The following is a 24470-nucleotide window of genomic DNA, read 5'->3' on the forward strand; positions in this document are numbered from 1 at the left end:
CGTCATATGTAATAAGAAGGAAGGTTGGCATATGAATGAGATGTGAAAACAAGTATCTATATAAGTTATATTGAATGGAACTTGCTTCTATTACTGCACAAAAATTGTTATTCTGCATATTCGCGAGCACAAACACAGTGAACAACAAAGAAGTGAACAACTTAAACATAGGATGTAGTCGCAGGGAAACGGAAAAGAAACAAAAACAAAACTTCCCTGTATGAGTAACCTAACTTACTAAGACTGTTACTCCTTTTGAGGTAAGCCCCTTAAGCCAAACTATAAAGTCATGGCCATTTGTAACACAGAACAAAGGACGTGATAGTAATGGAGGCGCATTACGAATGGGCGCGGTGGGTCAAAGGGGTTTGGGCGTTGTCTAAGGGTCCTGTGAGCTCTGTCAATAAGCGGAGCTTCGTCCAACGAGAGTACATCTTTCAGAAAGTTGGCAATAAAGTCTCTCGGTTTCGTTGTTTCCGAGCCCTCTCGTACACCTGTAATTCTGATATTGTTTCTACAAGATCTTCCCTCTAAATCTTCATTCTTTTGTTTAAGACTGACAACTTCAGCACTGAGATTAGCCACCTGTTGCTCAAGTTGGCTAATGCTATCAGAGTGTGCGGTGGCGGCCTCTTCTATATCAGTGACTTTAGCTTGTAGCATCTGGGATTTTGCTTCAAGATTAGTAATAGACACTTGGGCGATGTTGTTAGTCGTGACGATCTCCGCTCTCAAATCGTTATATACACATTCAATGCGCCTTTCCAAATTCTCACAGATGTCATCTTTTATTTTCGTCATTTCACCTCTGAGTGCTGTGATGGCAGCTAGTAGTGCTCGATTAGGAGGATCCTCCTCATCACCGCTGGACTCATTGGACAGCGTGCCAGGCAAGGTCGGCGGCTGGTTGAGGCCTAGTTGAGTCGATTTCGGTTTCTTGGGTTTTTGTTTGCTCATGATGAGATATCCAGTCGAATTTGAAGTCTTATTGTTTTAAAAGTAAATGTGTTCTGAAAGCGTAGAACTTACATCGGTGTTGGCCTTTGAAAGTATTTTTTAGCAGATTTGGCTAAGGGAGCTCTTAAAGACGCGTCTTACTCCATCATCGCTCAGTGGCGCCCCCCGAATCAGAATAGATTGACGAGAGATTTTACCCATAATGCTTTGAGCTGCATGATGATTCAGCAACAGTGAGATGTTTTAAGAGTCTCTTCCTCTCTCTTCATGACATTAATACTGCAGCTGAACTTCTGTCAGTGAAATAATATCAGAATAAATATATAATAAATCCTCATACAGAGAATAAGATCAGTGTGTGTGTTCAAGCTTTGGGTTTCTATGATCTGTTTAGATGCAATAAGACGATGATTTTTGAACCTGCAGTTTTCTTGCTTTCACATTTTATTACTGTACTTTTCCCACATCTTCCTGACATAATTACTTGTTTTATGATTTTTGGACAGTGTTGTCTTATTTATACTTTTCCAATTATCATGCCATCATATACTACTTTCTCTTGTTCAGTAATTTCTCATACCCTTTTCCCCATTATTCAATAAAGATATCACTTAATATGAAAACTCTGTTTTGTTTAATTTCTGTTGAAGTCCTTCCTCTCACAATAAAACAGTCCCACATCATTACAAACACTTCATAAACTCACAGCGAGCCGTTTGAAACTGAACTGAGAAACCAAACTACACGACATGTCCAACAAAGGTACTGTAACTAGTGCATGTATTTAATCATTAAAGTATGATTTAGATATTAGATGATTGCATTTTATTAAACATGCTGTTTATGTTATTCTTGCATTTTCTCATAATTCAAGATACGTTTTTTAAAAGCCTTGATTACCATGTGGATAATTTTAAGTTAAATATATGCAACTTACACAGTAAACAAAACAAAGTCGTCTCTTACTTAGTCTTGTGTTAGATTAGTCTTAAATTACTCATGGTTTACATGGTTTGATTTTCTCAACTAATGACTGCATCATTATTTAATTCTCCTTAAGTCACTGAATGCAGGATTGATGAAGGTAAATTTAAGACTTAATACCAAGTAAAGGCAATTTTTTAAATGAATAGAAGGGAACACAATGTGTCAATGGTCTCTATATATAAATGTTTTTTATTAACAGCACTTCAAATTTTACAGACCTCCATTACTTTTTAAAATCTCCAAAATTGTTCTGCTCAAAACACAAGAATATGGAAATAATTTTTACTGTACCTTCTGATCATACTCAGAAAAGTGCTGTTCTTTCTCTGATTTTTTCAGTTTTCCAGTGAAAATGTCTAAAGATCCTTAATTCAAGATATATTTGCTTGAAAAACAATAAATATGAACAAAAATTATTTTATTGCTCATTCAAATTAGATTTTTGTGATCATACACTTTTCCTTTCTGTTTGTAAGATTAGAAAACTGCATTCACTACAATATTTGCCTATACAAGAGAAGGCATATCAAACATGTATGTCGTCTTTGGGCTTTATCCTGTGAAATAATGAAGAATTTAAGGATCTAATCTGACTTTTCTTACAATGTGTGTAGCTTCAAGACTCTAACCATATCTTGATCTTTTGTTTTTGTTTCATACATTTAATGTAATTTATTTAGTTTCAGTTTTATTGCTTCTTATTTTAAGTTTTGTGATTATATCCAACTATATTAAACTAAATAGAGGGAAGGCATGTCAATATGTATTGTGTCTCTGGACCATAAATGATAAAGAAAGTGTAGGGATTGTAGAGAATATAAAATCTATGATGGATGGAACACTGTTGTTGTTTTGTAAAGATAGTAGGCAACAAACAGCAGCTTTGTGAATTAAATCAATGATTAGACATAAAATAGAATGCTCAATTCCAGAAGAGAGAAACTGGAGTAGAGGTGTAATATCTGGATTTCCTTTGGATCTTTCAGATGAGATGATTAAAAGAAGTGTAAAAGGAGCAGCAGTTAAGGAAGTAAAATGCTTGAAATGTTTCAGAAACAATGAGAAAACTGAAAGTCTTTCATTTATATTGGCCTGTGATGATTCCAAATTACCAGAAAGAGTATTTTTGGGATTTGTCAGCTTTGGAGTCAGATTATACATTCCTCCTCCATTAAGGTGTTTTAAATGCCAAAAATATGGACATGTGGCTGCTGTATGTAGAGTCAAACAAAGATGTGCAAGATGTGGAGGCGATCATGAGTATGTTAAATGCGCACAAGGTAAAACCCCAAAATGCTTATGCAGCTTATGGAGTAAAGATGCAATTAAGGTTCAAAACGTGAGAATGTAAGAAGAAATATCACATGCTGAAGCACTTAAAAAAGTAAAATAAACCCCCAAAGCAAGCATAGTAGAGGAGGTCCCTGTTAGGATACAACCACAACCAAGTAAGATGCCAACACCAAGTAAAGTAATTGAATTGATGGAAGACAAAGTTTCATTCATAGCTTTTGTGGCAGAAGTGGTGAATTGTTCAGCGCAGGCTAAAAGTAGATCTGAAAGGATTAAGATAATCATTAGAGCTGCAGAAGAACATTTGGAACTGAAGAACATAACAGTTGACATGATAAATTAAAGACTCTTGACACAAGCAACAAACAGTCAGACATCTTGTGGCATAATGGCTTTTGTAATCTTGCAGTGGAATGCAAGAAGTTTAATTGCAAATGGGCAAGAATTTAAGCATTTTATAGCAAATTGTGATGTGTCCCCAGATATTATTTGTGTTCAGGAAACGTGGCTTAAACCACAGTTAAATTTTCAGATTAGTTGGTATGAGGCAATTAGGAAAGACAGGAATAAAGGAAATGGTGGTGGAATAGCAACCTTTATTAAAAAAGGTATAGGTTTTAGGAAAGTTGAAGACAATGAGTATGAGGCTGTGGTAGTGGAGGTATGGGAAGGAAATCAGAGTATTAGGATAATTAATTTTTATAATCAATGTGACAAGCCAACTAAGGATATGATGGAAAATATTGGAGGAATTTGGGATTTTATAATGGTGTGGTGTGGTGATTTTAATACTCATAGTACTCTATGGGGTAGTTCTAATACTGATTATAATGGATTGATTATAGAAGATATGCTGGACTGGGGAGAGCTAGTGTGCATTGATGATGAAAGCTACACAAGAGTTAATCTTTCTGAATACAAATGTTCTTTGTCAGATTTGACAAAAGTGTCAGAAAATTTAGCTTGAAGATGTGATTGGGCTATTGGTAGTGATCATTTTCCTATTTGTAGTACAATTGGAGTAGACTTAATAAAAACAAGTATGGAAAGACTTCCTAAGTGGAATTTTAAATCAGGGGATTGGGAGTTGTACCGAGAAATATACCATAACAACATCGCTGAAATTAATGATGATGTTGTTGTTAGATTTTGCTGTATCTGACTGAGCAGTAGTTTGGGTGGCTCGCCAATGTACTAGATTTCTCTAATACATAAAATAAGTAAGCTTGACCAAAGTTCTTGTGGGGAGAAGAATGTATTAAAGGTAGCAGTGTAGCAGTTCTTCAGAAGTGATGTTAGCATGTCATCCTTCAAACAGTCTTAACCCAAAGTACTGTCTGTGAGAACAGACCTTTATATCTGTTAACAAATGTGCTACAAACAATACAATAACACCCCATGTAGAGCCAATGATAGTGAAACCTTTTGTTGACTTGAAAGGATTTCTCCCATGGAGAGCCCATTCACTGACCTGATGTTGACCTAAGATGGTGATTATATGGGCCAGTTGTTTCACACTATTGTGAACAAAGTAAAGTTCCCTACAGTTGATTGCAAATACATTCAACCAAAGTTAATAAAAAAAACAAATAATCTTTCAATCCCCGCTTTGATCATTTTTGATCACACATATAGAAAGAACTTACAAAACAGTTATAATGTTAGTAGTTATGTACACACGCTGTATTGAGATTGAGGAGTCACGTGCCGATTTGGGTTGATTTGGGAGGGGTCTGAGCCGGTCGGCCCTGATGGCAGGATACGCTATCTGTTGCCACGGGCAATGCCTTCAGAACTTCACAGAGGCGCCACTAAACATTTCAGAGCGCTTTCATTTTTGCGCATTTATTTTGTCGGCGGAACAGATCGAGACGGGTCTACGAATACGTGAAAGAAAAGGAAGAAAGTAAAGCAATTCAAAAACATAAGGCGAAAGAAAGGGGACCTTACAGGAACAAGCTCACACCAAGCGCAAAACAGCGGTGTTTGGAGAAGCTCTCAGGCATCCTAAATATCGACCCATACGAGCTCCCTGCAGCGGCACAGATACCTGGACCATTTACCTCTGTGCACACATATGGACATTGGGAATTATAGTGTTTACAATGTAAGTCACTTTGCATTCACGCTGTTAATGGCTTTAATCTAACCCGGACATCTACATCTCGCAATCACACATTTAACTACCCTAGCTAACCCAGAACTGGTTTGTCCACTTTGCAGCCCCCAACAAAAAAAAACCTGGTACAGTGTGTGTCACTGGGTTAAAATCTAATTATAACTAAACATACACAGCTTTAGCCTACATCAAAACATGTTGGAAACGTTCGTATACATTGAACATCTCGTTACAATCTAGTGTTCAGTCGCAGCTAATTACTTTGCCATTTTGGTCAAGAAGTGCATTCTAAATGCAATGTAATTACAATACACTAAAACGCATGTGAATAAACTTACTTTGGTCAGTACAACACTGTTTTCTTCACCTGCTGTAAATGGACCCAGCCACAGCAGAAAGCCTCGTAACTTTCCAAAGACTTGTGGCTTTTAAACTCCTGCATTGTGTAGTAACTTAAACCAAAAACAATATAATTCCCAATGTCCATATGTGTGCATGGAGGTAAATGGTCCAGGTCTCTGTGCCGCTTGAGAGCTTCTCCAAATACCGCTGTTTTGCGCTTGGTGTAACCTAAAAAAAACTGTATTCCATTGTTCCTATGTTTTCTATATGTATCGTGTGAGGTACTGGAGCAGTTTTTAACGCAGCAGTAACTTCCAGGCATGGTAAAACGGTGCAGAATTACGAGAACCTCCTCTTAACAACACATGTAAACAATCCTGTTTTGCCGCCGGTATCTTTCCAACATGGCGGAGAGCGTGATATTGAGGGAGGACCCACGCTAGGACCCACACAGACCACAGGGTGAGCGCCCCCTGCTGGCCTCACTAACACCTCTTCCAGCAGCAACCTCGTTTTCTCAGGAGGTCTCCCATCCAGGTACTGACCAGGCTCAGCCCTGCTTAGCTTCAGTGGACAACCGGTCTTGGGCTCCAGGGTAATACGACTGCCGGCTGGACTGTGAAAAAAACTACTGCCATCTATCCCTCATCTCTAGGCAAATTCAATTCAATTCAATTCAATTCTGGGGTCCTCTGAGGGTCAGCATCATCTCTTCTCAGGTGTTCTGGATCCAGACTGGAGCTTGTTTAAATCCTAGTTACCACGGGATGTAAATCCCGTGGCGAAACATAGAAACAAAATACAGACATCATTAGCATAGCTGCTGATTCAACAAAGTAAAATTAGTTTAACCCAAGCTAATGAATAAAAATGCAACTTTGAACAGATGCAACTACACTCACAATTAAAAAGAAACATTATTCGAATGCTTGGCGAAAGAGATGTGTTTTTAATCTAGATTTAAACAGAGAGAGTGTGTCTGAACCCCGAACATTATCAGGAAGGCTATTCCAGAGTTTGGGAGCCAAATGTGAGAAAGCTCTACCTCCTTTAGTGGACTTTGCTATCCTAGGAACGACCAAAAGTCCAGCGTTTTGTGACCTTGCGTGATGGATTGTAGCGTGGTAGAAGGCTAGTTAGGTACGCTGGAGCTAAACCATTTAGGGCCTTATAGGTAAGTAATGATAATTTGTAACTGATACGGAACTTAATAGGTAGCCAGTGCAGAGACTGTAAAATTGGGGTAATATGATCATATTTTCTTGACCTCATAAGGACTCTAGCTGCTGCATTTTGGACGACCTGTAGCTTGTTTATTGAAGAAGCAGGACAACCACCTAGAAGTGCATTACAATAGTCCAGTCTAGAGGTCATGAATGCATGAACTAGCTTTTCTGCATCAGAAACAGATAACATGTTTCGTAGCTTGACAATGTTTCTAAGATGGAAGAATGCAGTTTTTGTAACATTGGAAATATGATTTTCAAAAGACAAATTGCTGTCTAATATAACACCCAGATTTCTGACTGTAGAGGAAGTAACAGTACATCCGTCTAGTTGCAGATTGTAATCTACAAGATTCTGTGTAGTGTTTTTTGGTCCAATAATTAGTATCTCTGTCTTATCCGAATTTAATTGGAGAAAATTGTGTGTCATCCAATCTTTTACATTTTTAACACACTCTGTTAGCTTAGATAATTGGGAAGTTTCATCTGGTCTCGTTGAGATATATAGCTGAGTATCATCAGCATAACAGTGGAAGCTAATTCCGTATTTTCTAATAATATTACCAAGGGGCAACATATATATTGAAAATAGAAGGGGACCTAGGACGGATCCTTGTGGCACTCCATATTTTACTGATGATAAATGAGATGACTCCCCATTTAAGTAAACAAAGTTTTAGCATTTGGACAGGTAGGATCTAAACCATCTTAGAGCCTGCCCTTGAATACCTGTATAGTTTTGTAATCGATCTATGAGTATGTCATGATCTATGGTGTCGAACGCAGCACTAAGATCAAGTAAGACTAGAAATGAGATGCAGCCTTGGTCTGACGCAAGGAGCAGGTCATTTGTAATTTTAACAAGTGCAGTTTCTGTGCTATGGTGGGGCCTAAAACCTGACTGAAATTCTTCATACATATCATTTTTATGCAGGAAGGTGCTCAATTGAGCAGACACAACTTTCTCTAAAATTTTAGACATAAATGGAAGATTTGAAATAGGCCTATAATTTGCCAGTACACTAGGATCTAGTTTTGGTTTCTTAATAAGAGGCTTGATAACCGCCAGCTTGAATGGTTTTGGGATGTGTCCTAAAGTTAACGACGAGTTAATGATATTGAGAAGCGTTTCTTCTGCTACAGGTAACAGCTCTTTCAGTAATTTAGTGCGTACAGGATCTAATAAACATGTTGTTGGTTTAGATACAGTGATAAGTTTATTTAGCTCTTCCTGTCCTATGGTTGTAAAGCGCTGCAGTTTATCTTTGGGTGCGATGGATGAAACTGAAGTGTTAGACGCTGTAGAATCTACATTCGCTATTGTATTTCTAATGTTATCTATTTTATCAGTGAAGAAATTCATAAAGTCATTACTATTTAACGTTGGTGGAATATTTGAATCAGGTGGCATCTGGTAATTTGTTAACTTAGCCACTGTGCTAAATAAAAACTTAGGATTGTTTTGGTTATTTTCAATGAGTTTGTGTATATGCTCTGCCCTAGCAGTTTTTAGAGCCTGTCTATAGCTGGACATACTGTTTTTCCATGCAATTCTAAAAACTTCTAAGTTAGTTTTTCTCCATTTGCGTTCAAGACTACGAGTTAATTTCTTGAGAGAGTGAGTATTACTGTTATACCATGGTACAGTACGTTTTTCTCTAACTTTTTTCAATTTGATTGGGGCAACAGCTTCTAATGTATTAGAGAAAATAGTGCCCATGTTGTCAGTAATTTCGTCTAATTCGTGTGTATTTTTGGGTACAATTAGCAGTTGAGATAGATCAGGCAGGTTATTCACATCAATCACATCAATCAATCCACTCATTGTTTCACTGTGCCTTATCTGCTGTGTCAGTTACTAAAATATCCTCAATTGGTCTGTATTCTTGTTGTGACACATCAGTTTTTTTTATCTTTACCCATTTGTTGGGCACTATACCATCGCTTCCTTTTGAAGGAATACCAGGATAGCATTACCATAGTCCAGTCTGGAGAGAACAAGAGCTTGGACAAGAAGGTGGGTGGCTTGCTCTTCCTCCTAATGTTGTATAAGGCAAACCTGCAGCAGCGGGTCGTTGTAGCAATGTGGTCAGTGAAGCTTAACTGATGATCCATCACAACTCCTTGGTTTCTGGCTGTCCTGGAAGGAGTAATGGTTGATGAACCCAGCCGTATAGAGAAGTTGTGATAAAGCAATGGGTTAGCTGGAATCACCAGGAGTTCTGTCTTTGTAAGGCTAAGCTGAAGGTGATGGTCATTCATCCAGCTAGAAATGTCACTCATACAGGCTGAAATGTGAGCAGCTACCGTCGGGTCATCTGGCTGGAATGAGAAGTAGATTTGAGTGTCATCAGCGTAGCAGTGATAAGAAAATCCATGCTTCTAAATGACAGATCCTAATGACGTCATGTAGATGGAGAAGAGAAGTGGTCCAAGTACTGAGCCTTGAGGAACCCCAGTAGCAGGGTGTTGTGACTTAGAAACATCACCCCTCCAAGACACAGCAGGGATGGTGACCAAGGAGCAGGTGGTGGAGGAGTCCAATGTGGAGATGGAGAGCTGATGAGCCAGGGTGACGAGGAGGGTCTGGAGTGGAACTGATGGCTGCGGATCGAGCCGGAGTGACAGAGGGACGAGGAGCAGCCAAAGGGAAAGGAGGAGCCTGACGGAGCCGAAGGGATGAGGTGCTGCCGGAGGGTTGAGCCCCGAGGCAATGGATGGTAGATAACAGACCAAGGTGGAGCCAGCAGGACGAGGGAGCCAGTGGAGCTATCTTTCCTTTGCAAGACAAGTTTCTAGTATTTGTAAAACTGAATTTTTTCATCTCAAAAATATATGTTCTTGAATGCTCTCATCCAAGGTTAGATTATTGTAATGTTTTATTGGGTGGTTGTTCTGCATGCTTAATAAACAAACCCCAGCTGATCTAAAATTCAGCAGTTCTTACTAGAACCATGAAGTATGACCGTATTAGCCCCATTGTGTCAACACTGCATTGGCTCCCTATTAAACACTTTATACATTATAAAATCTTTCTAATTACTTATAAAATCCTGAATGGTTTAGCACCTCAGTATTTGTATGAGCTCTTGTTACATTATAATATAGAAATCGACTGCGGGTAGCAGATCCCAAACTACATTCGCTCCCAAAAACTTCTATTGCCTATGTTTCTGTCTATTTCCAGCTCCTGTTTGCTTTATTCCTTATTTGTCCTCATATTAACCCTTGTTTGTTGCAATAGCAACCCTTTTAGTTTCCACGACAACCAATCACCTTCACCTGTCCCTTGTAAGCCCCTGTTTGTCCTGTTTTTCCATGTTTTTTGTCTTGTGTTGTGTTTGGTGAAACCTCTTTCTTGTTTCTGAAACACTCAAGCCCCATATATATACAGTCCGTATACTCCAATGGATGAGTTTGATAATTATGCAGAACCATCGAGTAGACTCATTCTGTTTCAAAATACCCTTCACGCCTGTGCTATTGTCTACATACTGTCCACATGGTACAAAAAATAGCGCTACAAGCAGACAGTGTGAACAGACATCATTGGACACTTGGACTTGGACATCATGTGTTCTTTGAGTGTTTGTCTGAGAATGGAATATATTAGACTTTTATTATCAGGGTTGTCAATTTCTAGTCTAAGAGAATCACGTTTCCAAGTCAAGTTCTTTGCATTTACTCTAATAACAGTCAGTGTTTAAACTAATCTCAGCAGGAATGAGGAAGCTGCTTCACAGACTCACAGACACACCTGTTTTACACACGTCACTCAAACACAGAACCAGGAAACAGAATCAATTGACTTCAGGGAAAGAGAAACTGAAGTGTAGTTGAGCTGTTGTGTGTTTGTGTCTCTGTGTTCATGCAGTAAAATGGCAGAAGCCAGATTTTCTCAGGATGAGTTCATGTGTCCAGTGTGTCTGGATCTCCTGAAGGATCCAGTGACCGTTCCCTGTGGACACAGTTACTGTAAGATCTGTATTACAGACTGCTGGGATCAGGAGGATCAGAAGAGAGTCTACAGCTGTCCTCAGTGCAGACAGACCTTCAGTCCAAGACCTGCTTTAGCTAGAAACACCATGCTGGCTGAAGTGGTGGAGAAACTGAAGAAGACCAGACTCTCTGCTGACTGTGAGGCTGGAGCTGGAGATGTGCAGTGTGACGTCTGTACTGGAAGGAAATACAGAGCCGTCAAGTCCTGTCTGATGTGTCTGGAGTCTTACTGTCAAACTCATTTTGAGCGGCACGAGGAGTTTCATTCACATAAACCACACAAAGTGACTGAAGTCACTGGACGACTGCAGGAGATGATCTGCCAGAAACATGAGAAGATCCTCGAGGTTTTCTGTCGCACTGATCAGAAGTGTATATGTCTGCTGTGTACGATTATTGAACATAAAAACCATGACATTGTTCCAGCTGCAGACCAGAGGACAGAGACACAGGTATTCAGTAGTCTTTTTATTTTCTGTGTAGATCCACAGCTTACTTACACAGAAACACAGTCAGTGTGAAGCTCTATGACTGTGTCAGTTTCACTTTTATAATACTTACACACGCAGCATGAAACAAGCCTTAATCTTCATGTTAATTAATGTATGATTCTTGTATTGTAACAGATCTTCACTTCTGGAGTTTGAACCTACAGCCATTGTTTATCATCTGTTCATGATGATTTAGAGCCAGTAGTTTTCTGTGAGATTGACGATCATCTGTTTGTCCTGCAGAAGCAGCTGAAGGAGACTCAGAAGACGCTCCAGCAGAGAATCCAGCAGAGAGAGAAAGATCTCCAGCAGCTGAGAGAGACTGTGGAGTCTCATAAGGTGAGTCTGGAGAAGAAGAGAAGTTTGTCTCCGTCTCAGTTCAGACTCACTGAAGCTGAATCACTGTGTGTCCTAACAGCGCTCTGCACAGACAGCAGTGGAGGACAGTGAGAGGATCTTTACTGAGCTCATCCGCTCCATTGAGAGAAGCCGCTCTGAGCTGATACGACTGATCAGAGATCAGGAAAAGACTGCAGTGAGTCGAGCTGAAGAACGACTGGAGCGACTGGAGCAGGAGATCAATGATCTGAGGAGGAGAGACGCTGAGCTGGAGCAGCTTTCACACACACAGGATCACATCCAGTTCCTGCAGGTAACACACATCTAGAAGAACAGGATCATAGTGGACTTGAGCAGATCCTGCTGTGACAGAGACTCACAGAGAAACAGTTCATGAGTGTCTTATTATATAATCATCAGTCAGACTCTCATCTGATCTTCTTCTTCTGAAAGAAACACAAATCTCCTAGGAATTATTCCTCTCAGCTCTTTCTTCTGGAAGATGTATTTAGCTGCTAAACACCACTAGAACCACCAACAGTTCAAAACTTCAGTAACATTTCAGCTTTTTACCTCATTTTTCCTTCTGATTTACTACATAATGGTGAAATCAGTGAACTCGATAGTACAGATTCAGAGTAACATTCATCAAAATTGGATCAGGTGAACTTCAAACTTGATCAAATAGATTTTTATTGATTTTATTAGACTATATTAATACTTCATTTATCAAACAATGCAGTATAAACAGATTGAATTGGGTTCCCTTATAGTAATCAAATTGATCCCTGTACACTTGTTGAACACTTACCACTTAAACTAAACCATATCACCAAACCTGTCCCTAACCAACAGCAGTATGTTGCGGCTGTGATCTAAAGTGTTTCTCTGTTTTCTGTAGAGTTTCCAGTCTCTCTCAGCTCCTCCTGAATCTACAGACGTAAATGATGATCTCTTCAGTTCTCTCTTCTCTTCTGATGATCTGAGAGAATCTGTCCATCAGCTGAGAGACAAACTGGAGGATTTCTGTAAAGAGCAGCTCAAGAAGATCTCAGACAGAGGTAAAGTCCTGGAGATTCATCTGCTCTCAGAAACCAGTCCATCATCATCTCATATCATGGAGAACATCATATTAGAAATGTGTTAGGAATAGATACAGGATCATGAGGATCACACTGTTCATGTCTGTTGATTTCCACAGTCCCATTCACCAACATTGATCTCTGGACCAGGAAGGACTTCCTACAATGTAAGTCAGTAAGAAAACCAGCAGAAAAACTCATGAGTGTGTTCATGTTCCTCCTGTAGAAGGAGAAAGAAGAGTTTATAACTGATGATGTAAATGATGATGTGCACAGATATTGAGACACTGATGATACACTGAACATGAAGAGATCAAACAGATTCATAATTCCTGATTCTGATGTGTTTTATCTCCATCAGATTCCCATCAGCTCACTCTGGATCTGAACACAGTGAATACACTCCTCTCTCTGTCTGAGAACAACAGAGTGATTACTGACACTGACACAGTCCAGTCGTATCCTGATCATCCAGACAGATTTGATGAGTGGCAGCAGGTGTTGTGTAGAGAGAGTGTGTGTGGACGCTGTTACTGGGAGATTGAGTGGAGTGGAGATGATGGTGTGTATATATCAGTGTCATATAAGAGCATCAGCAGGAAGGGAACGGGTTATGAGTGTGTGTTTGGATGGAATGATCAGTCCTGGAGTTTGTGCTGCTCTCCCTACAGATACTTTTTCAGACACAATAACATAGAGACTGCTCTCTCTGTGAAGCCCATCAGCAGGAGAATAGGAGTGTGTAGTGATGATGATGATGATGATGATGATGATGATGCTGTCAGGAGAATAGGAGTGTTTGTGGATCACAGAGCAGGAACTCTGTCCTTCTACAGCGTCTCTGACACAATGAGCCTCATCCACACAGTCCAGACCACATTCACTCAGACGCTCTATCCTGGGTTTAGGGTTTATTACGGATCATCAATGAAACTGTGTTGATGAATCAGAATAGATTTTTATTTTTATTTTTTATTGAGCATATACATATTATAGAATTTTCAATCAGCAGTATATAAGAGGCTCAAGTACTTTTGTATAAATGTACATACATAAAGCAGAACACTACATAAAAAAAGGACATACAGTGCAAAAGTTGAATACAATTTTGTAGCAAGAAGTACAATAAAAGTTTATATACATAAAATGAAAGAAAATAAGTGTTTATACAGATACTGACTGTAAGAAGTCTATGAAGGGTTGCCAAATATTATAAAAACCTGAGAGATTGTCCTTCAACAAATATCTAATTCTTTCCAAATGTAAAGTGATGGATAAATCTCGAAGCCACATTTTGTCAGTGGGTATCACTGGACCTTTCCATGACATCAGAAGTAACTTTTTTGCATTGATAAGAGAGTAGGAAATGAACCGTTGCTGGGCTGAAGTCAATTTTCTAAATAACTCTGATGTGCCGAGGATAATCAGCAATGGTTCCAGTGACAATGTAATTAAAAAATTCTTGAGAGTACATTAAACACATCAGACCAATGACTGGCGACCTTCAGACAAGAAAAAAAAGCATGAAAGAGTGTTGCATTGAGGGACTGACATTTATCACAGTTTGATAAAACGTTCGGAAAAATGTTGTGGATCTTTACTTTGAAAACTGAAGCCTATGAATAATTTTGAACTGTATAAGACGATGTCTCGTATTATTGGAGCATATTCTTCCCAGATGTCATCAGGAATATGGGTACCCATGTCCTTTTCCCAACTATCTTTATATTTATTGGACGGAGGGGAAGACATTGTTTGTAATTTGTTATATATATTAGAGATAAACTTATCTTTATATGGGGGTATAGTGAGACATTCATCTAGCATAGATTGTGGTTGTGTCTCGAAACCTGGCATGAGTTTTCGTATATAGTCTCTAACCTGTAGGTATCTAAAGAAATCATTGTTATGTAGTTTGAACTTTGTTTGTAATTGTGCAAAGGAAGCAAATTTACCGTCAATATACAGGTCACGGATACTACACAATCCTAATTTCCTCCAGTTAGAGAACGTCCAATCTAAATTAGAAGGGGCAAAGGATGGGTTTTTAGCAATTGATAAAGAAAGAGGCAGCGTTTTGTGGGAAAAGTGTGATTTAATTTGTTTCCATATACGAAATAAATTATGTATGATCGGATTCTGAATGTCCTTTGTCTTGTCCAGTGGCAATGGTGAAAGTTCTAGCGCTGCAGGTAAATATGGATCACAGTCTTCCACTTCAATAGTTAACCAAGTGGGGAGTGTGTTAGAAGTGATGATGAAGGAGTTAAAAGCACACGCCCAATAATACATCATAAAATTTGGGAGAGATAGACCACCATTCATTTTAGATTTGGTTAAAAGTTTTATGTTAATTCTTGGAGTTTTGTAATCCCATAGAAAGGGTTGAATAATTGAATCAATTTTCTTGAAAATGGATTTTGTTAAGAAAACAGGAATATTTTGAAACAAGTATAGTATTTGTGGTAGAAGATCATCTTAATGGCATTTATCCTCCCAAGTAATGATATTAGCAAGGTTTTCAAAGCTGATTTTTATTTTTATTTTTATTTTTTTATTTTAAGTTTTTCCAATAAAGGTGGAAAATTAGATTGCATGAGAGAGGAAAGTTTCTTCGTAACCTCTATACCTAAATATGTGAATTTATCAGTGGTAACCTTAAAGGGGAACCTTGCCAACGTTGTTTGAGGAATGTCATGAACTGGCATTAGTAAACTCTTGGACCAATTTATTCGATATCCTGAAAATGTCCCGAACATTTCAATCTTTTCAAGAATGGAAGGTATAGAGAGGAGAGGTTTGGTCACATATAACAAAACATCATCTGCATATAGCGAAATTTTATTTGTTGTGGCCTTAGTCTGATAACCATATATTTGGGGGTCTAAACGAATACTTTGTGCAAGTGGTTCAATCGCAAGAGCGAAAATTAGTGCTGACAGGGGGCATCCTTGCCGTGTTCCTCTGAACAAATCAAATGAGGAAGATTTGTATAAATTTGTGCTTTAGGATTTGTATAGCAAAGTCTTATCCATTTAATGAATCTCTCACCTAAATTAAGTCGTTTAAGTACTTCGAACAGATATTCCCACTCTGTTTGATCAAACGACTTTTCAGCATCGAGAGTCAATATGGCTAGATCATTGTGAATTTTCCTGTCAGTGTATAAGATATCAAACAGACGTCATAAATTAGACGTTGAGGATCTATTTGATATAAAGCCAGTTTGATCGCTGTGAACTATTGTATTCATTAAAGGAGTTAGTCTATTGGCAAGGATTTTTGCATATATTTTGTAATCTATGTTTAATAGAGAAATTGGACGATAAGAGCCAACATTTAGCTCATCTTTACCTTTTTTATGGATAACAGTAATTGTAGCCTGAGTTAATGTTGGTGGTAGGGTGCCGTCTAGTTGGGCTTGGTTGTACATTCTATGAAGAAATGGTGTAAGAATATTACTAAATTTTTTATAAAGTTCGACCGGTATACCATCAGGGCCAGGTGATTTTCCGCTTTTAAGGGAGGCTATTGCCTTTTGTATTTCTGTGGCTTGAATATCTCTATTAAGGATTTTCGAGTCTTCAGGTGAGATTCTTGATAAGTTACAATCGTCTAGAAATGTATTCATAGTATTGAGATCACTATTACATTTTGAAATGTACAAGTCAGAGTAAAACTGTAAGAAACGCATATTTATCTCCTTTGGCTAAAATAGTATGTGTCCCCTGTCATCTCCAATCTTGTGAATAGCTCGATCGGCTTCTATTTCTTTAAGTTGACGGGCTAATAATTTGTGTGGTTTCTCTCCAAACTCAAAGTGTTTTTGTTTAATGAATAAAAAAGCTGATGAAATTTTCCCAGAGAGAAGCCGATTGAGTTGATATTTCAGATTAGTTATTTCTCTGTACAAGTCCAATTGTTGTATCTGTTCTTCAAGATGTTTACGTTGAGTTGCTTCTTCTTTCTTTTTGGCAGCTTCATACGAGATTACACATCCTCTCAAATAGGCTTTGAAAGCCTCCCATAGAGTGCATGATGTGACTTCTGGGGTATCGTTCGTTTCAAAATCTAGTTTTATTTGAGCTTGAATGAAACCACAAAACTCCTTGTTTGTCAGTAGATAAGGGTTTAGTCTCCAGGATCTACTGGGTGGGTCCGCACCTTCCAAATATAAATTGAATGTTAATGGGCTGTGGTCTGAAATTGATATGGTATGATATTTCACATTAGTTTTGAATGAAACTAGTTGAGCGTCAATTAGGAAATAATCAATTCTACTGTGAGAGTTATGAACTGCTGAAAAAAAAGAATAATCTCTGCCAGAAGGGTTGATAAAACGCCATAAATCTATTAGGTTCATACTTTTAAGGAATGAGTTTATAAGAACACTTGAATTGTTTTGGGGTATTTTACGAGATGCTGATCGATCAAGAAATGGGTCTAAAGGCGTGTTAAAATCTCTTCCTATTATTAACATAGTCTGCGATAGATTGGGAAGTAAACTGAAGACTTTCTTAAAAAATGCAGGATTATCATTATACATTGACGAGGGTTAGAGATGTGTTGTATATCTCTCCCGAGACAATGATATAATGACCATCTTTATCTCCTGTAGTGGAATTATGAATAAAGTGTATGCATTTCTTTATTATAATGGATGCGCCTCTTGCTTTTGTAGAGAAGGACGTGTGATATATCTCTTTTACCCATTTAGCTTTCAGTCTATTATGACAGATATTTTTTAAATGCGTCTCTTGTAATAAGGTTATGTCTGAGTGCAATGATTTTAAGTGATTCAACACTTTACCTCTCTTCACCGGGTTGTTTGCACCACGTATATTCCAGCTTGTAATTGTCAGTCCCTTTTCAACATTCGATGCGTTCATCATATGTAATAAGAAGGAAGGTTGGCATATGAATGAGATGTGAAAACAAGTATCTATATAAGTTATATTGAATGGAACTTGCTTTTATTACTGCACAAAAATTGTAATTCTGCATATTCGCGAGCACAAACACAGTGAACAACAAAGAAGTGAACAACTTAAACATAAATACCTTAGGCTAACCTAATGTAGGCACAGGGAAACCGAAAAGAAACAAAAACAAAACTTCCCTGTATGAGTAACCTAACTTACTAAGACTGTTACTCCTTTTGAGGTAAGCCCCTTAAGCCAAACTATAAAGTCATGGCCATTTGTAACACAGAACAAAGGACGTGATAGTAATGGAGGCGTATTACGAATGGGCGCGGTGGGTCAGAGGGGTTTGGGCGTTGTCTAAGGGTCCTGTGAGCTCTGTCAATAAGCAGAGCTTCGTCCAACGAGAGTACATCTTTCAGAAAGTTGGCAATAAAGTCTCTCGGTTTCGTTGTTTCCGAGCCCTCTCGTACACCTGTAATTCTGATATTGTTTCTACAAGATCTTCCCTCTAAATCTTCATTCTTTTGTTTAAGACTGACAACTTCAGCACTGAGATTAGCCACCTGTTGCTCAAGTTGGCTAATGCTATCAGAGTGTGCGGTGGCGGCCTCTTCTATATCAGTGACTTTAGCTTGTAGCATCTGGGATTTTGCTTCAAGATTAGTAATAGACACTTGGGCGATGTTGTTAGTCGTGACGATCTCCGCTCTCAAATCGTTATATACACGTTCAATGCGCCTCTCCAAATTCTCACAGATGTCATCTTTTATTTTCGTCATTTCACCTCTGAGTGCTGTGATGGCAGCTAGTAGTGCTCGATTAGGAGGATCCTCCTCATCACCGCTGGACTCAGTGGACAGCGTGCCAGGCAAGGTCGGCGGCTGGTTGAGGCCTAGTTGAGTCGATTTCGGTTTCTTGGGTTTTTGTTTGCTCATGATGAGATATCCAGTCGAATTTGAAGTCTTATTGTTTTAAAAGTAAATGTGTTCTGAAAGCGTAGAACTTACATCGGTGTTGGCCTTTGAAAGTATTTTTTAGCGGATTTGGCTGAGGGAGCTCTTAAAGACGCGTCTTACTCCATCATCGCTCAGTGGCGCCCCCCGAATCAGAATAGATTGACGAGAGATTTTACCCATAATGCTTTGAGCTGCGTGATGATTCAGCAACAGTGAGATGTTTAAGAGTCTCTTCCTCTCTCTTCATGACATTAATACTGCAGCTGAACTTCTGTCAGTGAAATAATATCAGAATAAATATATAATAAATCCTCATACAGAGAATAAGATCAGTGTGTGTGTTCAAGCTTTGTGTTTCTATGATCTGCTTAGATGCAATAAGACAATGATTTTTGAACCTGCAATTTTCTTGCTTTTCACATTTTTCCCACATCTTCCTGACATAATTACTTGTTTTATGATTTTTGGACAGTGTTGTCTTATTTATACTTTTCCAATTATCATGCCATCATATACTACTTTCTCTTGTTCAGTAATTTCTCATACCCTTTTCCCCTATTATTCAATAAAGATATCACTTAATATGAAAACTCTGTTTTGTTTTTTTGTGCCTTCAGTTTTAATTTACTTTTATTAAAGTACCACATGTAATATAAGTTAGAAATAAAACCTTACCTCTCTATAAATACATGTAAAGGCATTTATTTTTCATTGCAAGCACCAATCTCATCAGTTGCATCACTGTTTGAGGATGTGTCCAGTTTAATTTCTGTTGAAGTCCTGCCTCTCACAATAAAACAGTCCCACATCATTACAAACACTTCATAAACTCACAGCGAGCCGTTTGAAACTGAACTGAGAAACCAAACTACACGACATGTCCAACAAAGGTACTGTAACTAGTGCATGTATTTAATCATTAAAGTATGATTTAGATATTAGATGATTGCATTTTATTAAACATGCTGTTTATGTTATTCTTGCATTTTCTCATAATTCAAGATACGTTTTTTAAAAGCCTTGATTACCATGTGGATAATTTTAAGTTAAATATATGCAACTTACACAGTAAACAAAACAAAGTCTCTTACTTAGTCTTGTGTTAGATTAGTCTTAGATTAGTCATGGTTTACATGGTTTGATTTTCTCAACTAATGATTATTTAATTCTCCTTAAGTCACTGAATGCAGGATTGATGAAGGTAAATTTAAGACTTAAAACCAAGTAAAGGCAATTTTTGAAATGAATAGAAGGGAACACAATGTGTCAATGGTCTCTAAATATAAATGTTTTTTATTAACAGCACTTCAAATTTTACAGACCTCCATTACTTTTTAAAATCTCCAAAATAGTTCTGCTCAAAACACAAGAATATGGAAATAATTTTTACTGTACCTTCTGATCATACTCAGAAAAGTGCTGTTCTTTCTCAGATTTTTTCAGTTTTCCGGTGAAAATGTCTAAAGATCCTTAATTTAAGATACATTTGCTTGAAAAACAAAGTGAGATTAAATAAGAAGTCTTGTTTTCTGAGAAACTGATTAAAATGAAGAGAGTTTATGATTAAAACAAGATGAGCTCAGAAAAATCTAGTTAATTTTTACCCCATTTGCAAACATTTGTTCTTGTTTTATGAATTAACTCATTTTATTTGGTTACAGTTTTCAAATTTTCAAAAATGTAATCTCAAATTCATATCGTTATGCATGGATGTTTAGATATTTGTAATGGGGAAAATACTGAGGAATACCTTTTTTTTTTCAATTGAAGCAACATTTTATGCCCTGACTTTATGAATTTAAAACATTCTGCTCTGATTTAAGATTTTTGAGGCCTTTGTTTGTGGAAGTGCAATTTAAGAATTTTTAAGACCTGCAGAATCCCTGTAAACATGTCTGGGACAACCAGAGAAACCTAAAAACTGTAGAATATAACTAATAATTATAAATGTAAATTTTCTCAGCTGGAGTAAAGATGCAATTAAGGTTCAAAACGTGAGAATGTAAGAAGAAATATCATATGCTGAAGCACTTAAAAAAGTAAAACAAACCCCCAAAGCAAGCATAGTAGAGGAGGTCCCTGTTAGGATACAACCACAACCAAGTTAGATGCCAACACCAAGTAAAGTAATTGAATTGATGGAAGACAAAGTTTCATTCATAGCTTTTGTGGCAGAAGTGGTGAATTGTTCAGCGCAGGCTGAAAGTAGATCTGAAAGGATTAAGATTATCATTAGAGCTGCAGAAAAACATTTGGAACTGAAGAACATAACAGTTGACATGATAAATTAAAGACTCTTGACACAAGCAACAAACAGTCAGACATCTTGTGGGGGATCATAATGGCTTTTGTAATCTTGCAGTGGAATGCAAGAAGTTTAATTGCAAATGGGCAAGAATTTAAGCATTTTATAGCAAATTGTGATGTGTCCCCAGTTATTATTTGTGTTCAGGAAACGTGGCTTAAACCACAGTTAAATTTTCAGATTAGTTGGTATGAGGCAATTAGGAAAGACAGGAATAAAGGAAATGGTGGTGGAATAGCAACCTTTATTAAAAAAGGTATAGGTTTTAGGAAAGTTGAAGACAATGAGTATGAGGCTGTGGTAGTGGAGGTATGGGAAGGAAATCAGAGTATTAAGATAATTAATTTTTATAATCAATGTGACAAGCCAACTAAGGATATGATGGAACATATTGGAGGAATTGGGGATTTTATAATGGTGTGGTGTGGTGCTTTTAATGCTCATAGTACTCTATGGGGTAGTTCTAATACTGATTATAATGGATTGATTTTAGAAGATATGCTGGACTGGGGAGAGCTAGTGTGCATTGATGATGGAAGCTACACAAGAGTTAATCTTTCTGAATGCAAATGTTCTGTGTTAGATTTGACAATAGTGTCAGAAAATTTAGCTTGAAGATGTGATTGGGCTATTGGTAGTGATCATTTTCCTATTTGTAGTACAATTGGAGTAGACTTAATAAAAACAAGTATGGAAAGACTTCCTAAGTGGAATTTTAAATCAGGGGATTGGGAGTTGTACTGAGAAATATACCATAACAACATGGCTGAAATGAATGATGATGTTGTTGTTAGATTTTGCTGTATCTGACTGAGCAGCAGTTTGGGTGGCTCGCCAATGTACTAGATTTCTCTAATACATAAAATAAGTAAGCTTGACCAAAGTTCTTGTGGGGAGAAGAATGTATTAAACGTAGCAGTGTAGCAGTTCTTCAGAAGTGATGTTAGCATGTCATCCTTCAAACAGTCTTAACCCAAATTACTGTCTGTGAGAACAGACCTTTATATCTGTTAACAAATGTGCTACAAACAATACAATAACACCCCATGGAGAGCCAATGATAGTGAAACCTTTTGTTGACTTGAAAGGATTTCTCCCATGGAGAGCCCATTCACTGACCTGATGTTGACCTAAGATGGTGATTATATGGGCCAGTTGTTTCACACTATTGTGAACAAAGTACAGTTGCCTACAGTTGATTGCAAATACATTCAACCAAAGTTAATAAAAAAACAAATAATCTTTCAATCCCCGCTTTGATCATTTTTGATCACACATATAGAAAGAACTTAGTTATAATGTTAGTAGTTATGTACACATGCTGTATTGAGATTGAGGAGTCACGTGCCAATTTGGGTTGATTTGGGAGGGGTCTGAGCCGGTCGGCCCTGATGGCAGGATACGCTATCTGTTGCCAGGGTCAATGCCTTCAGAACTTCACAGAGGCGCCACTAAACATTTCAGAGCGCTTTCATTTTCGCACATTTATTTTGTCGGCGGAACAGATCGAGACGGGTCTACGAATACGTGAAAGAAAAGGAAGAAAGTAAAGCAATGCAAAAACATAAGGCGAAAGAAAGGGGACCTTACAGGAACAAGCTCACACCAAGCGCAAAACAGCGGTGTTTGGAGAAGCTCTCAGGCATCCAAAATATCGACCCATACGAGCTCCCTGCAGCGGCACAGATACCTGGACCATTTACCTCTGTGCACACATATGGACATTGGGAATTATAGTGTTTACAATGTAAGTCACTTTGCATTCACGCTGTTAATGGCTTTAATCTAACCCGGACATCTACATCTCGCAATCACACATTTAACTACCCTAGCTAACCCAGAACTGGTTTGTCCACTTTGCAGCCCCCAACACAAAAAACCTGGTACAGTGTGTGTCATTGGGTTAAAATCTAATTAAAACTAAACATACACAGCTTTAGCTTACATCAAAACATATTGGAAACGTTCGTATACATTGAACATCTCGTTACAATCTAGTGATTACGAAACAGTCGCAGTTAATTACTTTGTCATTTTGGTCAAGAAGTGCATTCTAAATGCAATGTAATTACAATACGCTAAAACGCATGTGAATAAACTTACTATGGCCAGTACAACACTGTTTTCATCACCTGCTGTAGATGGACCCAGCCACAGCAGAAAGCCTCGTAACTTTCCAAAGACTTGTGGCTTTTAAACTCCTGCATTGTGTAGTAACTTAAACCAAAAACAATATAATTCCCAATGTCCATATGTGTGCATGGAGGTAAATGGTCCAGGTCTCTGTGCCGCTTGAGAGCTTCTCCAAATACCGCTGTTTTGCGCTTGGTGTAACCTAAAAAAAACTGTATTCCATTGTTCCTATGTTTTCCATATGTATCGTGTGAGGTACTGCAGCAGTTTTTAACGCAGCAGTAACTTCCAGGCATGGTAAAACGGTGCAGAATTACGAGAACCTCCTCTTAACAACACATGTAAACAATCCTGTTTTGCCGCCGGTATCCTTCCAACATGGCGGAGACCGTGATATTGAGGGAGGGGCTTTGTGCTATGACGACAACTTCTCATTCTCAATACAGGTTCCTTCTTGCAATACTTTTCAGTAATCATGAATACAGAATGCTGCATACAGGCTCCCTTACTTAAGATGACAGAATAAGAGTTCATGGTGACGTTTGCATTATCTTGAATGCCTAAGTTATTTTTTATTTTAATGTTGCGATCTTGTGGAAGTGACGGATGTTGTTGTGTTCTGTGGATGTTAAGGCATGTTTATCTAGGTGGCCAGTGCAGTTTGGTCCAAGCGTTGGATGTCTTTGCTCGAGCCAGGATGCCGAGGTCACACCTCTACTCTTTTTCGAAAGACATCCTGGGATTTTTAATGACCACAGAGAGTCAGGACCTCGGTTTAACGTCTCATCCGAAGGACGGTGCTTGTTGAACAGTATAGTGTCCCCATCACTACACTGGGGCGCTAGGACCCACACAGACCACAGGGTGAGCGCCCCCTGCTGGCCTCACTAGCACCTCTTCCAGCAGCAACCTCGTTTTCTCAGGAGGTCTCCCATCCAGGTACTGACCAGGTTCAGCCCTGCTTAGCTTCAGTGGACAACCGGTCTTGGGCTCCAGGGTGATATGGCTGCCGGCTGGACTGTGAAAACACTACTGCCATCTATCCCTCATCTCTAGGCAAATTCACATCAACTGATGATCCATCACAACTCCTTGGTTTCTGGCTGTCCTGGATGGAGTAATGGTTGACGAACCCAGCTGTATAGAGAAGTTGTGATAAAGCAATGGGTTAGCTGGAATCACCAGGAGTTCTGTCTTCGTAAGGTTAAGCTGAAGGTGATGGTCATTCATCAGCTAGAAATGTCACTCATACAGGCTGAAATGTGAGCAGCTACCGTCGGGTCATCTGGCTGGAATGAGAAGTAGATTTAAGTGTC

General features: G+C 38.4%; 1 protein-coding gene across 1 annotated transcript; it reads left to right on the forward strand.

Annotated features, from left to right (window-relative positions):
- The first annotated feature begins 9326 nt into the window (after nt 1–9326).
- On the forward strand, nt 9327–14972 carry LOC113045191 (tripartite motif-containing protein 16-like). Its single transcript, XM_026205405.1, has 6 exons — nt 9327–11375; nt 11658–11753; nt 11833–12066; nt 12655–12854; nt 12983–13002; nt 13197–14972. The coding sequence occupies exons 1-6, from the start codon at nt 10803–10805 to the stop codon at nt 13775–13777; spliced, it is 1704 nt and encodes a 567-aa protein (XP_026061190.1). The 5' UTR covers nt 9327–10802; the 3' UTR covers nt 13778–14972.
- Nucleotides 14973–24470: the final 9498 nt, after the last annotated feature.

This window comes from Carassius auratus, chromosome 27, assembly GCF_003368295.1.
Source record: "Carassius auratus strain Wakin chromosome 27, ASM336829v1, whole genome shotgun sequence".
In the NCBI taxonomy this organism is placed as follows: domain Eukaryota; kingdom Metazoa; phylum Chordata; class Actinopteri; order Cypriniformes; family Cyprinidae; genus Carassius; species Carassius auratus.

Coding starts and splice junctions, on each gene's coding strand:
- LOC113045191 (XM_026205405.1), top strand. CDS start 10,803: ATGGCAGAAGCCAGATTTTCTCAGGATGAGTTCATGTGTCCAGTGTGT. Junction 11,754..11,832: donor AGACTGTGGAGTCTCATAAG/GTGAGTCTGGAG, acceptor GTGTCCTAACAG/CGCTCTGCACAGACAGCAGT. Junction 12,067..12,654: donor ATCACATCCAGTTCCTGCAG/GTAACACACATC, acceptor TGTTTTCTGTAG/AGTTTCCAGTCTCTCTCAGC.